General features: G+C 45.6%; 1 protein-coding gene across 1 annotated transcript; it reads right to left on the bottom strand.

Annotated features, from left to right (window-relative positions):
• Positions 1-21: 21 nt before the first annotated feature.
• ATP1B1 (ATPase, Na+/K+ transporting, beta 1 polypeptide) lies at positions 22-14,131 on the bottom strand. Its single transcript, XM_006887409.1, has 6 exons — positions 14,035-14,131; positions 9,858-9,986; positions 2,959-3,114; positions 1,426-1,610; positions 718-798; positions 22-285 (listed from the first exon to the last, which is right to left on the bottom strand). Exons 1-6 carry the CDS (start codon positions 14,129-14,131, stop codon positions 22-24), a joined length of 912 nt encoding a protein of 303 aa, XP_006887471.1.
• Positions 14,132-16,500: the final 2,369 nt, after the last annotated feature.

Here is a 16,500-nt window from a genome sequence, read left to right as displayed (position 1 = left end):
GGGAAAGATTTGTGCTTGTGATCAGCTCTTAATTTCAATTTTTAAATCAAAGCGTCCCTGAAAACGGTCTTTCTCATTGTACCCAATATTTTCACCATACGCCTTACACTCAACACGAATTTCAGTGTCCATGGTGAGGTTGGTGAACTGTGCGGCCAGCAGAGGCTGCAGGTACTTGGGCTGCAGAAGCTTGCCGTAGTAGGGGTAGTACTGCAGAGGAAAACCAGGGTAGCCGCCTAGTCCATAATATTCCACGTTTCCAACTTTATCCTTATCTTCATCGCGCTAAAGACCAGAGGGGAAAGACATTTTAATGGTTTACATCTTGGATCACTGCTTGCATACACAGAAGTCTTAGCGAAGTCTAAGAGAAGTCACCCTCTGGCATGCCTGGCTCCTGTCTCTCCCAGAAGCAGGTAAACATTATTAACCACCAGAACACACTGGCATGGTGTCTGGAGTGAGACAAAACAGTACACATAGTGTAACCCAGGTGCTTGAGAAACAGGTGGCTATATTCATTGTACAAATGGAGAAATACCAACTAAATATTCCCCCAAGCCATTACAACCTCTAGAAATAGTACCAAGTGTGTAAGTCCATTTTCTTTCTGTTCCTAAGCACAGGATTATTCCCAGTGACAGTAACCAATGGGTATCTATATGCCTCCAACACCCCACCGCCCACCTACCCTCAGTAACCCCAGGGTCTCTTTACCTTGCCAGTGCACTGAACAGGCAGGACATAAGGATTATACTTCATCAGTGAGAAATTTTCCGAAGTCTCGTTCTTGGGAGGCTAAAAATAAAACACACGGGTCACAAAGATTACAAATAAACTGAACAACTCCCCTTAGCCAATCGAGGGAAGGTGACATGATTATCTTGATATGAAAGTAAGTCTTCTCAAATTTGTGACCACTCAATTAAGCTATGATCAGTCCTCAATGTCCTTTTCTGAAGGAGACTGAGAAATGTGATGACACTGTTTTTATACACTTTGGGCTTTCCTTCTGTGCCATGAATGATATTTTCCTTAAAACCTTTTTAAAAAGCTTCAGGGGCAGCACTGACATTGAGGGAAAGCCCAGTATGTAAAACAGCAGAGGCAGCACTGACCTAATTGAAGGGTGTGGGCCAATCCACTAGGGGAAACAGAAAAAATGCTTGCTGTTCTCCCCTATAACCATGGCTTGAACCCACCTCGGCAACAAGGCAGGCAAACTGGAACACAGTCATGTGCTTATTCATATTAGTAAAAAAGCAGGTGCATCTCCACATGAGGCACAGTCTAATATGTCAGATTAAAGTGGACCATTCTCTACAAGTTAGAAACTGACAGAATCTGTGCAAAGTAAAAACCACAAATCTAATATATGTGAATGGCTCGCTGAAACCAAATCTTCTGATTTAAAGTATTACTTACCTTAGGTTTGAAGCCCAGAACTCGGTTGAGTTTTATGATGACACATGGTTTGCCATCTTTGTAGCCAAAACTCTCATCATTTATTCCAGAGCAGTTTCCCAACCAGTCAAGCTTGAACCTGCAGACTTTCCGCTCTCCTCGTTCATTGTTATATTCACCTCGCTCTTTGAAGTCACTGGGCACATCTGAAAAGGCAAACACCAGTCAGACACTGTAGTTACAATTTTCTTAGCACTGTAAAGGAAAGGGCACCAGTGTTCCTCCGTGTCACAACTACTTGCTTTGCAACTCTGCTATTCAACATTTAATACACTGAAGTCAGATTTTGCCTAAAGCTATGTTCCCAGATTTCCATGTGAAATTATAAAATAGGAAAAACTTTTAACCACTAACTCAAGCCTTTTTAACTTTTAACTTTTTTAACTTTTAAACTTTTTAACTTATTTCTTTTAAATTCTTAAAAGCATTTGTCCAATTGAAAAAGCATTTATGCATCATACTATACCAAAAAAAAAAAGTAATTTTTAAAGTAAAACTCAAATTATTGTCATTGAGTCATAGGCTAATTGACAGTAGAGAATAACAAATTTAAAGCTAAATAGAAAGCATCCTGCAGGAAAGTAACAAGAATACCATTAATTTGTATATACTTTAAATTTATACATTAACTATTTTCTCTTCAAATGGTACGAGAGATCAGTTTTAATTCATTTCTTGTGATGTGATTAACTCAAGTTATCAAGGAGGTCTTTTAAAACTATACATTTAAATTCTAATTAAATGGTTCAGTGAAACATTTTTTTAAGACTTTTGCAAATTATGACCAAACAACAGTCTGTCATATAAAGCACTAGACTTGGCAATACATAAATTGATACTGACATCACTGAGTAACTCTGCATAGATGTTTTGATTAGTAGGTATGAGAACATGGACAGAGTCATTCACTACACACATTATGAAGAGTCCATATTCATGTCAATGACTTAATGAAACAAAGCCCTTCTTTACCTTCTAGTCACTTTCTCATCTAAAATGTGCAGCTGTGAATGAAATATATATTTCATTCTCCACCCAAGCAGGATCCATTATACATACCACCCCTAACCAGTATGTTTAGTCATAGCTGATTACACCAAAGGGTCATTCGTTAAGACTGAAAAGGCCCTGTGCACCCCCTTTCTGTGGCAGGGGAACTAGAAGAGAGAAAGGGTATTTCTGGAAATAAGCATTGTTCTCAAAAGCAATGGTGTAAGTTAATATTTACTTACAACCATTTCATATGCAACTGTGGTCAATGCTCCTGAGTAGTAAAAAGGCTTGTCTGCCTTTCAGGTAGAGATCACTGCTTCTTTCATCGAATCAAAGTCATGAGTCTTCTGGTGTGTTTTTTTAAAAAACAAAACCCAAAATGGTTGCCAGTATAGCTGGAATGCAATCTTCCCATTATTTCAGGAGTCTCTGGCAATCATTAAATAACTTAATAGGAAATAGAGATAACCAACCATAGTCATCTGTAATGTGTGTACTTACTGCCACAGTCTTCAAAAATCATATCATCCTTCTGGGCTGTCTCTTTGTACTTGTCCAGGAACCTAACTATGTTCAGCACATAGGGCTCATAGCTCTTGGGGTCTAATGGGCGAAAGGAAATTTCTGTCTTTTGGATCTGAGGAATCTGAGTCAGTCCTGGAGCAGAGAGAAAGAGAAAGTAGGATGGTCAGCCAAGTTATTCAAGTTATTTATTCAAGCTACCTTTCTAGATACAAAACTTGCCAATCATATCTGGCCTAAGAGAACAGGTTAAATTCTTGTCTCTCTAATCATTGAGATTAAGTACTTAGGCTCAATGACTCTACCTTAATATAAATTTATTTCTTTAGACAGTGACCACAAGGGACTGGAGCATGCAGAGGTCATGAGGCTTAGTCAAGATTGAATCTGTTGTTCATAGGGTCCCTTTGAGTTGCAGTTGAATAGATGGCACACTTCTTCAATAACCCTCCGACAGGCATTATCTATCTCCATTTTAGGGATGAATCCACTCCTCCTCAGCAACAAGGATGGTGAAACTTCCTTACTACTTTTAGTATTTGGAGAAAGAGATCATGCTGGGAAAGAGCAATGAAAGAGGGGAAGGCCATGCACCAGACACCATGCTGACCACCCCGATGGACTTGAGAATGAAAGGAAGCGTAAGGATGCCAAGGTTCAGACTTGCTCTTCGTAGGGTCGCTATGAGCAGTCAACTCAATGGCACCTAACACCACACTGTCTGCCCAGAAAGGTTAGTTAGTCTTAGCCTCAGCTCACAAAGTAGGGAGAGCCAGCATTCGAGTCTAGGTGTGCAGTCCTCCAAAGCCAGTACTTTCCAGTACTCCCACAAATACAGTGGAAGGAAGGTGCCACTGGCTAGCATTCCGTCCTCCCTGACCCTCATGGCTACACAGAAGTCTACCAGAGAACTTCTATGCTCCTGTAGCAAAGGAATTTTATGACCCTGCCAAATCTGATAAAGAGCTATTTCAATTGGGCCTTTCAATCTAAATTGGGATCAGAGATCCCACAGTTACCACTCCTGCTCTCCAATGTGGCTGTTACCACACAGCAGAACTAAAATGGATGTCAAAAGCCTCTGCCATTGCAAGACTTATATAGTATGTCCCAAATATCTCAGTGGATCAAGTGCTACTAGTTTCTTAAATCAATCTATCAAACTAACAAAAAGCATAGGAATGGACAGGATTGAATCTGGCCACTTAATTTGTCACTTAAATTCCTCAAATACAGCAAGCACCTATGATTCTCATTTCTATTCCTCATACTAATCTTAGCTTGTCCTTCCCCACATTACCCACTCTTATTAAAAGTGTATTAAAACACGTTATTAAAAGTGTAACACTATCCAAGGGTGAGTATTGTTTGCAGTAGTAACACCCAGCAGCCAAAGACAGCAGAACACCCAGTTGTTAGCTTGTGGTTTCTAGTTATATTCCAGGAAACACAGTTAAGCTTTTGCCTCTGACGTCTTCTGAACTCAAGTTGACATTAACCATGCTGAGCTCCACAGAACTTTACTCCAAAATGACTAATTGCCTTATATTGCATTTTGACTATTATTCAATTAACCCACCTAAAGGAATAATGTGAACATTAAATTTACATGTATGTAAACCAAAATATGTAAACCAAATTCAATGTAGGCTTTTCAATAAGTATGTAAACTCTACATTAGATTTGTGGTTTTTTTAAATCTTTTTGATTCATACTGGGTTTTTAGAAACCTGTGTACTCTTCAGTAGGTCTCACATATTTTGAGAAACAAAGAAACACTGAAATCACTGGATTGAGCAGCTCATAGCAAGAGGAGGAGAAGCCAAGACAAAGAGGGAGAGAGAAGAAAGGGGCTTTTCATTAAGAAAGATGTATTTTGTTTCCAATTAGGTTTATATTATAACAAGTTTTCAATTTCTCTTGTTTTCAAAATCTACTTGTGCCTTTGAGATATTTAAACTAGAAGGCAGCCATTTTAACCTTGTAACAGTTACTCAGAAGAATTCCCTAAGAGCAGCTGTACCTGTCATTTAATACATCGCATGTCATTAGTCATTGCAGGCTTATCATCTTCAGACAAGGTCATACCTATGCCACCCCAGACACCTGAGAATCTTCCTCTTAAATGTCTTTGAAAGACAGGTTTTCTGTTCTTTACTACTATTTGGATGTCTATCAACCCTCAGTGTAAACCAATCCTCCCTCCCATTTTAGCTCTGGGGGAAGGCCACCAAGAATCACTTTCTCGCAGTTGCTTATTCATTTAAGAAAACCAGTTCTTTGAAAGAATATACAGCTTTATGGGGACACAGTTTTGACATTTTGTATAGTTCATAACTGTTCCCCATACAATTTTAAAAAGGATACCATTTTTACAAAAGGAATACCAAAACAAAAAAACAGCCAAACCCTAATATCTGTCATTAACTTAATGTATTTGTCCAAGGTCAAAGTGAAGAACAAATACATTACAAATGGATTCGAATGGTTTACAAAACCTAAACATTTACTCAGTGACTAATATCCTGAAATAAGACACCACATTGTGCATGACCTTTGATGAGGTCTGGTCCTGAGTCTGTGTGGGACACACATTCTGTTGGAGAACCACAGGATCATACTTCCGTGTTCCCATTCACTTCCCCAGCTTTCTCTTGTAGGATATATTATATTATCACTTAGGTCATGAGATGTATCAGAGCACTGATCAACGAGAGAGTGAGACAGAAACCTGATTCACAAATTCTATTCACAACAGCAGAAAGGACATTCCTGCAGCTGAAGCACTTTCCACAACCATCCTGCATGGCAGAGCCCTTCTCCTGGATGAGCGCTGTGGAAAACAAAGCTTCAGCCCTCAGCTTCTTGTCACTCCCACTGACCTGTTATTTGGTCCTACTTATCAAATCTTTGTTCCTCTTGCACATCTGATGTGAGGATTCTGAAATTAGGATTCTTCCTTTGGCTTCAAGAACATTAAAATCATTAAATTACCAGTGTTTCTAAGAAATAAGCCACTGTCAAGAAATAAACCACAGGCAAGTGAGGTGCTGAAGCCAAACTGAAGCCAAACAGTGAGACAAGGGTACAGTACAGGAAGAGGCAAGGGGTTAGTGCCCTGCCCTCTGCCCTACGCCCTGTCACTACATACCAAATCACTGGCATGGGCAGCAGCTTCCAGAAATTGCAATTAATTACCACTAATGTGCCATGGCCCTAAATGCTGCAAATGGGCTGACAGGATCTATCTGGGGATGAGGAGAGGAAAGAGATAGGATTAAAGGACATCACGTCAGCTGCTAGGTTACAAATCAAATCAATGGATTCTGAGTGGAAACTATATGGACCGCTGCAAGGACTCCCACAGTGGGCTTGAGCATGACAAGAGATCGTGCAGGACAGGGCAAGGGCAGATGTGTAGGGTTTGCACTGAGTCACACAAGACATGACAGCACCTAATAACAAATGGAAACAGCAGAAAAGCACCTTACTGGCATTTTCTCAAACGTCTCCCTCGGTACTCAAGACTTCTCTGCTGGGCCCAATAGTCCACTACACGAAACTCACTTTAATTTAACTCATACCCATTTAAGTGCCCCAAAGTACCCTACACTACCCTACAAAGTACCAACCTGAAGGGACTCAGCTACCAACATGCAGCATGAAGGGGCTCTGCTCAAGCTCCCAGTGTGAGCAAACCCAGCTTCACAGATCAATGTCTAGCAGTACATCCTGCTCCTTCAGTATACCTCCCCATAAGCCCTCAGCTTTCCTAATCCATGGCCCACAGAGCCCACAGCCTGTCTTCTGGGCCTACTGCCTTTGCTGCCACTGTCATTCATCACTAGCAACTGTCTCTTGGATTTCAGCACAGGGATCTAAGGCCCAAATCTAAGGTCCTTTTTCTTGCTGTTAGTGTGACAGCAAAATGAACCAAACCCCATGTAAGTCTTCTATATCCCTGCTTCTGAAGACCCGGTTCTGACTCACAGGTACATAACAGTGATATCCCAAGGAAAATGAGCTTTGGTGGCTTAGTAAGGAGTTGCACTGTAAGTGCTTCAAATTCCTCAGTTGCTCTGGGAGAAAAAGAGGGGCAACAGTCTCCCATGTGATTCATAGCTTCTGAAAACCTGCTGGAGTTGGCTCCAACCCAACAGCACTTACCACCCACCACCCCACAAGGATGCCCTGTACCTCCCTGACATTCTTAGCAAGTGATTCGATTCCTTCGGTGGGTCATAGCACCTCACATCTGCAGTCCTACAAATCCACAGTCATTTGGTGCAAGGAATGAAAAGTCACACTTTATGAATTTTAAGACATCTTAAGACACCATTGTTCAGGGCTTGCAAACTGCACAGTATTTTTTCTTACCAACTTGCAGTTCAGTTCCTTTCAGCTCACCCAGTATCCTAGATATACGGGCACAAATGCACTGCAGGACCATGGCTGCTTAACTTGGCCACATTTGCACATGTTGTTTAGAAGGGATCTAATTACAATGATCCTGTGTGTAAAGGGCAGTCAAAACCCAGTCAGGCCGGATTTGTACTGAGCCTTGAATCAGAATTAGCATTAACAAACCCTTCTATGAGGAATCTTTGAAGGAGCCTTAGTGATGCAATGAGGTTAAGTGCTCACTGGCTAACAGAAAGGTCAGTAGTTCAAACCCAATGGCAACAGGTTCAAGTGAAATCTTCTGCTGATGTACAAAGGTCTTTCACATTTGCTAGGTGCCCCTAAGTTAGCATAGGACACCCCATCTTTTTCTGGTCATAAATGGGGATTTAGAGATTCATATTAAAGCCATTGTCAGTATATTCTTTCAAAAACTATTTGTCCTCTTTGAATGAATTCCATCATTTTTAAATCAATGTCCTGCCTCTTGGGAAAAACAAAAAATCCCAAGCAAAGTGGTTGGGAAATGGGAAGAAAAAAAGATTTGATATTAAAAAGTCCAGGTATCAGATGAAGATCAGTAAGGACTTTTCCTGTGACTCAGGCCCAAGGACAGGAATGCATATTTCCAAGATGAGCTACCAGCATTCCTTTGGAGAATGAGTGTTTGTCAGGCCGGTCCAACTGCTACGAGGACACTAAATATAGGTGCAAAGAGCTTGTCTTTTAAGAAGGGGCTGGGATAAAGGGGAAGCAGGGAATGCTGGAAGGACTTGAGCATCTCAGCCAGCGATTCACAGGCATGGTCAATGGCAAGACCTTATTTAAAAATCCCTGCATATTTCAAACTTGTTTGAAAAATAATATGAATAAAATTTTTCCTTATAGTAATTTTTAAAAAAGGCTGAGTTCCCCCAAAGTTGTTATTTTTGTTTTGTTGTTATTTTTGGCTTCTAGTGTAATTATTACACTGTTAATAGAATCATAGTCATAGAATCAAGTCTATTGTTAATAGACTTAAAAATAGCTAGTAGTCAGAAACGAAAAAAACCTCTAGCCTACACAATGTCAATTACTAGTAATTGCTATCATAAAAATTCTCACATAAAACTGTATGGACAGATGCAAGAGCCAGTGCCAAAAGGTTCTAAGCTTTGCTGAGCACATTAAAATGACTCTCAACTTTTCCATAGACCCATTTCTTTTGGGAAATAGTTGCTGGAAACTGGATTTTTAAACTAAGCTGGTTTGTCATCTCATATACTTACGCATTCTTTTTCCACTTCCAAAATTCCTTGGGTCTAATTTTAACTATCTGGAAATATTCTGGGTTTTTCTCACAGTAGACCATTATTTGACTTGAGGCTATAGGACAACCTTTGCCACCTCAGTATTTTGGACGTTTTTTCTTCTGTCTTTCTCACCCAAGAGACAGGAGAGGGGTGGCCCATCTGTGACAGGCAATGGTACTTGATCCAGTCAGTGTCATGGTCATGGAGATGGCTTCAAGAGTGCCCCCTATAGACAGTTAATAAATGCCACCCAGGGAAAGTGGCGCCTTGCCGTGCCACATTCCCAGCAGGAGCCTCAAGGTCATTTGAAATGTGAGAACACGGAAGTTATAAAACACTTCCTCTTTCAGGACAATGATTTCAGAAGAATCAATTAAGATCATGTTTGCTATTGTTCCTCTATCAGTTTAGGGACTGTTAGCAGTGGGTCTTCCCTGGGCTTTAGTGACCGGGTGTGGAAAGACACAGCTTTGGTCACAAAGGACCCCAAAAGGACCCAAAAAATCATAGCAGGAAATGCATGTGGCATTTTTGCAATATTCTATGGCAATTTTTGTTAACTCAGTTTTGCAAAGTTCAGGTTCAACTGCCAAGTGGGTACAGAAAGCAAATACGACTCCTCTTAAGTAAACAGGTACAGGGGAAAGAGTGTGACTTCATTCAAGGTCAAACTGAAGAACAACCAATGAGTGAATAGAACAATGAGTGAAGTCGTGGCTCCTTTCCCTATGAGAAGGAGGCCGTTTCAGAGATTCACAGCATCCTTAAAAGTAAGGCAGCCTTAAAAGAGGAACCAGTGTTTTTTAAAGAAGATTTACCTGAGCCATATTTGCTTTAAGAAAGTGAAAGGCATGTGTGAGAGCTGGAAAGGCCCTTCCTTGATCTCACCAACCACCCCTCACCCCTCATTAGTGGGGCCTGCTCACTGTGTTCAGCTGCTTTGAGGGGCAAGCTGGGCCTTTAGGACTGACCAAGGCCCTTCCCCTCCCCATTCCCTTCTGAAGCCCCTGGGAGCTCTGCCTGCAATGCGGCCAGTAGATCCCACTGCAGCTGGGAGGAGCTCCTACTTCGCTCCAGGATTCATTTCAGCCCACACTGCATTATAATTTAAGACATTTTTCTCCCCTGAGAAAGGAATGCCCAGTTTACCTCTGGAGGAAGTGAACTCATTCCCATTCAGTTTACCTGGTGGGGCCACGCGGTCCTGATAGGTAGGCTTAAATTCACTGATGGTGAGTAGTGACACCTGGATGGTTCCGATGAAGATGCCAGCCAAGCAGCCGTAGAATATTACGTAGAAGAGAAGGATCTTAACTGCAGGGACAGAAACAAAAGGGCTGTGATGCAGTCACATGCTCAGAAGTCCGGTCGGCCAGAGATGAATGGATTTCCTGGCATCCTCTCCAACCTGCTCCTCCCAGAGCTTCCTCCCCTAGCTCTGATCTTGAGGGGAAGCTTGCGTACTAACAATGGGGTAAAAGCGGGGTGAGGCCGGGCCAGCACCCCTCCTACATCTATAGGAGGCAGGAGAAAGCAACTAGAACTAAGATTCTTCATAAAAGGTAACTAGTCCCTAAATGGGAGTGGGGGGACCCAAACAGCAGCAAACGCACAAATTCATGGAGTTCACTAGACTTTGTGTGCTTATGCAATGCCTTTCAAATATGCATTCTCTTAGAGACATCTATTTTCTTTGCTTGCTTATCCCTTGACATTTAAATACTACAATCCAGGTGTTCCTCCAAGCACTCCAGTGTCAGTGTTTGCAGGCTGTGAGAGCAAGGAGGCTGGGAAACCTGGGACGGCCTCCTCAGGTCGGTATCAAGGTACCTGTGAATGTGGATTACTGAAGCAGCACTGACTTTGCCCTCAGGGGAACAAGGTTAGGGAGAAATACTATGGTAAAAATGGCAAGTATGTTTGCATTTCAACTTCTGACTGGCTTGATGGGTTATGTTTTATTCCCTCACCCCAGGTTAGTAGAAAGGTGGAAAGAGCTGGAAAAGCAAAGCTAAAAAAAACCTCACAACCCCACAGCAAAGACTGGAATGAAGCTATCAGTTACTGGTTCACAAGGATTAACTCCCCGATTAGCCGCATAGTAACAGGCTGTACTAGGCATCGCAGGGCAGTCATGCCAGCCAAGCAACTCTCCCTGAGCATGAAAAGTAGGAGCAAGAGAACCGTAAGGGCTTATGGTGCAGAGAAGGACTGTACACACGGGCTTGGGTCCACTTCCATTAAATCCCAAGAGCCATCGGTGTAAAGCACAGAACAAAAAGTATTGAGTTGTATGTGTGTATGGGGTCAGAGAGGTACACTGCTGCAGAATATAGCCTTAGTGCTTTCTCCATGGGTTTAAACCCTCAACTTTCCTACCAGGCAATAAACAGTTCTGAGGAAATCATAAGAGCCATTAAAATAAGCAAAACACACAGTAACCAATGTCAAAATGCTTAGTCATACCCTTTCTCAAAAGAAAAGCCAAAGAAATAGGCAGATTAGGAAGAATGAAAGACAAGGTTGTATATCTAGAACCAGAGCCACTAACCCCCCTCCCTGATTCCCTCCTTCCCAGGAGGGCAAGGGTTAAGTACTGCATTTGGTATCCAGGCAGCCTATGATGTCAAGATTTGGAAAAATTTTCCAGTGACTGCTCCTAAGAGATCCATGCATTGGTATATAACACAGTCAGCAAGAGCAGATTTGTGGCCTAGATTCACTCATCTTCCATTGCCCCAACTTCACCACATGTATCTCTACCACCAACTGCAGCATTTCTATTGGCCTGGTCTGTGGATAACCTAATTCTACCCACAGGAGGTGATGCGCAATCTAGGCTAACATGTAAAATGCAAAGGTGAAACAGGTCATGGTGCAAGTGCAAGGAACAAAAAGCCTCTTTTAGCAAACTCTCCCAGTATTGCTGTGAGGTCAGTTGGTTGGCGAGGACAAGCGGCCTGGGTAAGGGCCAGTGCTATGGGCTCAGTGAGCTGCAGGCTTAAAACAGCTGGACAAGTGGCACCACAGGGGGTAACCTTTGTAGCATTTTTCCTTTTTAGGTATTTTTTTCCCTTAATGTAAGTGACCTAGACATTTTCGGGGGGGGGGGGGGAGAAAACCGACTGCCCTTCAAGGGGTCATGAACAGATGGAAGAACTTGCATCTGGGCCCAGGGTAAAAATTTACTTAAAAAGAGTGGATGGGTTACAGTGAACTGTGTGTGCCAGCAGATGACAACCAAGTCTACTGCATCCATCTTGGTGAAAATCTACCTAGAAGCAAAAGGGAGCCAAGGGCATCATGTCCTGGTCCCAAGGGCATCCACACTGGGCCCAGTGCTGGAAAAGGTGTATTTCTTCCAAATGGGGCAGCAATTGCTGTGGCTTTCTCTGCCTAAAAGCAGCTGTGGCATTTCTGACACTGCCAGAGAGAATAGTCATTGAAGCAAACAGCAAACAAAAAGACCTGGATTTACAGCGTGGCACCTGCACTTTGAAATGGAAGTGAGGAGGGGATGAGCATCTGCCTACCTTGGTGTCTAAAATTGATCAGTCAGTGTACTGACCTCTCCCTGGGTTATCACCCAGTCTCTAATATGGATGTGCTGTCCCATTAAACATCAGCCCTAAGAACAGATTTTATACTGCCTTATTTTCTAAGGCAAATATGATTCTAAGCAGCAGCACAGAATTAGAAGATTTTTATGAGAAAAACCCTAGAGGGTAAATTTCACAACAGGGTCTGCAGTGGATGCAGCCCATGCATGCCCTCATGGCAGTGTTGGGGTTCTGACAACCAGGCAAAGAAGGGCCAGCCGACCAAAGGGAGGGGTGCTGGCTCTGCAGTGCAGCGCCCAGGCCTCGCTCAAGTTACAAGGAGTTGCTAGGAGATAGCCTTGACCAGGAGCTGTTCACCCTATACATTCTGGCTTTATGCTACCCGTTCTTCAGGTTTCCCTCTCTGCGTAAGAAAACACAGGGAGCTATCTCTGTGCCTGAGTAACCAGGACAATAATCTCCCTGAAGGACAGTGTCCCCAAAACAAAACAGTACTGAAAGCCATTGCTGTTAAGGGCTGTATTTTCAACGGCTAAGGCCCAAGCTTCCTATTTTAAAGGTATAGAGGAAGGCCTCACCTTGACTAACCTTGACATATGATGCATTATTAACCCTTTACTTTTCGATCAAGAAAGTCTCACTAAAAGCTGTTTTTCCACCTTAATAAAAAAAACAACAACAAAAAACCCCAACTGTTTCATCTTCAATTTCAAATTTCATCTTCAGTTTCAAAATGTCAGCCAAGCTCTCATTTCCCTGACTCATGCTGCTCATTCCCAGACTCTTCCAACCAGGTGCTCTATATCAGCCTTTATTCAGGGTTCCCTATGGCTGCACTGGGGGTGCCAGCTGTGGAAAAGGTAAAGGTGATGATGGTGATGACACTGGAGGAGGAGGAGGGGGCAGTGATGCAGTCAGGGGGAGTTCCCCTCTCATAGCCCTGCAGTCACGAATAGAGCAGACTTGTCTAATACTCTGCCCTTCAAAATGACCTTTCTCAGAGAAACATGTCACCTTTTCCGGTGCAGGAGGCGGAACACAAGGCAGGTATCTCCTTTTCAGTGGGAAAAAATATCCCTCCAGCCAAGCAACAGGCTGCACAAAATCTTTGAAAGATACTTCAGCCTTTGTGACATTTCTTAGCCCTCCCCTTCACCAAAATCAACACTGGCCATGGGTTCTCCATTTGAGGTCTGTGCAGACCTCAAAAACCACCAAACTTTGTGAGGTTTGGGAGACAAACAGGGTGCTGACAAGGAGCTTCCTGGGCCATCACTGGGCTGTGACGACGCCCGTGGAGGTCACCGAGGAAAGAGAGTGGCCATTGCGACGCAATACTGCAGTATGGATGGATTTCTAACCGCCCCCCCCCACATCTTCTTCCTCTTCTGGAGTACATATTTGACTAGAAGATGCTCTACACGTAATCTCGCCTGCATTAGATCTGATTATCACATGAAGAGCCTCAAGCGTCATTATTTTAAGGACGTGGGGTATGGCTGAAGGGCGAGAAACACCTAGCTGCCAAAAGCCTACAATTCCCTGGAGGGAAGGGCTTGACCTCCGCTCCATAGGATGGACTGCCAATCCCTAAAACCAGATTAATTTAACACGCTGCCTGGCATGCCCCTGCCCCATCGTGGGGGCTCCACGTTCCACACACGGTGACAAGCCAGAGACCGGCGCAACCCACCGAGCGGCAATGCCACCCGATCTGGCCCCCTCCGCCCTGGCCAGCGCGAAGCGATCCGCTGCTCCTGCGAAGGGGCGCGAAGGGCGAGGGCTGCGGACCCCGTACTTACACCAACTGCCACCGGTCCTGCCCAAAAACTCCTTTTTCTCCGAGTTCCAGATGAATTTCTTCCAGCTTCCTTCTTCCTTGGCTTTTCCCCGGGCCATGGTGGCGGGTCAGCAGATGCCGCGGAGGCTGAAGGTGGCTGACTGCGGCGCGCGCCCTGGCGTCCTCTCTGGCTGCCGCTGGCGTGCCCGGCCTGGCGCTGCACAGGCTGTCCTCGCTGCTGCAGCTGCTGATCTCCGAGTGCGAGACGCGCGGCGAACGAGCTGAGGCAGAGCCGGAGGAGGGGGAGGCGGCTGCGGGGGCGGAGAGGAGGGAGGAATCACTCACGCTGGGCGGCTCCGAGCCCCGCACCTATTGGTGGGCGAGCGGCCGCGAGCGGGCTCTCTTTGGTCCGCCACGCGCTCCTCTCGCTCTGGGGGTTTGGAGGCTCCGCGAACCCGCAGCTGCGGTTCTCGCCCCCTAGGGACGCGTGCTAGGCCTCCACCTCCTGAGACCTCTGACTGGAGAGGCCAGAAGCAGAAGAGAGGTATAGAGAAGAATGGCCAAATAGATTTAATACCTACCGCAGGCCACAAAATTGACTGAAGACTCACGGCCCACCTTCGTTATATACCGCGCCGCGGCGGCCCCGAGCCCCACTCGCAGCCGGGCCGGCCAATCGCCGCGGTGCGAGGGCGGAGCCCAGAGCCCGAGGGGGCGGGCACGGGGCTGGCACAAAGGAGCCGCTGCTGTGCTGGGGACGGGGGCTCAGGGCGGGGAGGAGGGGAGAGAGGAGTGCGCAGCCGAACCACGCAGCCCCCTCCCCGCCGCGCGCTGAGTGCGGACCGCCCCTTCCGCGGAGGGCACTCTCGCACCTAGGTCGTCGAGCGCAGGCTCTGGCACCACATCCGGCCGCCACGCGGACTCCGGGTACCCCGGCCCAAGCACTTTAATGCAGCCCCTCCCTGTACTCCTCCGCGCGTTCCCGGCCTCCCTCTGCAGCAAGTCGACCCCACCTAGTCCCTGGCGGGATGGGAGAAGGTCACCCCGGGACGACCGAGGGTCCGGACTGCCCGGCCCGGCCCCGCCCCGGCGCTCGCCTCCTGCACCTGCCGCCCTTTGGCGCTCCCGGACACTGCGGTTACAGTTCCGGCCCTTCCCTCTTGATCCAGGCCAGCCCAACCAGCAGGCCTGGCTCCTGATCGCCCGCCGGGGCTGCCTGCGGGCGACCTGAACCACCTCGAGCAGGACTCTTGCCAGACCATTAGACTGTCAACCTCCCACTTGGGAGATGAGCTTCGGGAAGGGTAGCAGGCCGACCAGCCCCCAGTGTATCTGCCCATCACAAACTGGTTTCATGGCTCTAGGTAGTCTAGACCCCAGGCGACAATGTCTGCACGTGACCCAGCCACTGAGGATTCTTCTTGCTGCCTGGCCGGCTGCTGATATTATTATTGGTTAAAGTTTTGTTCAAGGGTAACGATGGCTTTGGGCTGCGGTGAGAGGACTCCCTCAAAGTGTCTATAGGGAGACCCAGCTCCTGGCAAGAAGTCCCCCTTCCCGTTCTTTATACGTTCTTGATGAAAAGCTAAGCCCATTGGTTTCATCCCCTTCCAGTGAACCCCTGGGAACCTTCACACATTCCTCTCAGGACAATGACACAGCAGAAAGCTCTGGAGGTTCCTCTGCAGTCACCGCAAAGAAGCCCTTAAGGGTGAAGGTGACCCTTCCTGGAAAAGATGAGAACTACCCAGGGCAGAGAAGCTCCCCTGATTGATACTATCCCCAATGGCAACCTTCAGGCCCAGGGTCGACCTTCAGTGAGGTCTCTCCCATTCACCTTTTTCATGGGCCCCTGCCAGACGTGGACCAACCTGTAGGGCTCTGTCAAGGGCAACCGTGAGAACAGCATGCTCAGAAAGGAAACCACCCCCTGCATTGCCCCCGCAGTGCTTATGTTGGGAAAGCCCCAAGTTGGTGGCTGAGAACTGCAGGAAGAGGCTGCACCTGCAGATTTGATGCCTCTGAGTCCCCCGGTGGTTTTTCTCATGGAGGACTTTCAGCAGGACAGTTTGCTGGGAAGGCCATATGTGTGAGGACCCAATACATATGTCTATGGGCACAATCAGCAAAAAGGGATGAGTAGAAGAGAAGGAGGAAGCAGAGGGAAGACTTGGAGCCCTACTTGGTCCTTCACGTTGCCAAAATACACACACACACACACACACATTGCCATTGAACCAAATCTCAACTCCGTGAACCAACCCCCCTTCATTTTCTCCTGTATCACATCTTTCCATTTCTTCATCTACCTTTTCATATAGTAACATATACGACATACTTTAGAACCCTTGCACATTCTGAGTAGTCTGATCCTGTCTGGCAAGAGCAGGCTTTCTCCCTTTTCCTTGACCTACTGTTTCTCTCTGTGGAATACTGCCCTCACAAGTTTTCATTGCTCACCTTTTGATGAAGTCCTAAGAGTCATGCC

Source organism: Elephantulus edwardii, unplaced genomic scaffold, assembly GCF_000299155.1.
Source record: "Elephantulus edwardii isolate Elephantulus edwardi_28Jun2011 unplaced genomic scaffold, EleEdw1.0 scaffold00057, whole genome shotgun sequence".
NCBI lineage: Eukaryota > Metazoa > Chordata > Mammalia > Macroscelidea > Macroscelididae > Elephantulus > Elephantulus edwardii.
The sequence above is the reverse complement of the archived record's forward strand: the minus strand, read 5'-3'. Positions and strand labels throughout refer to the sequence as shown.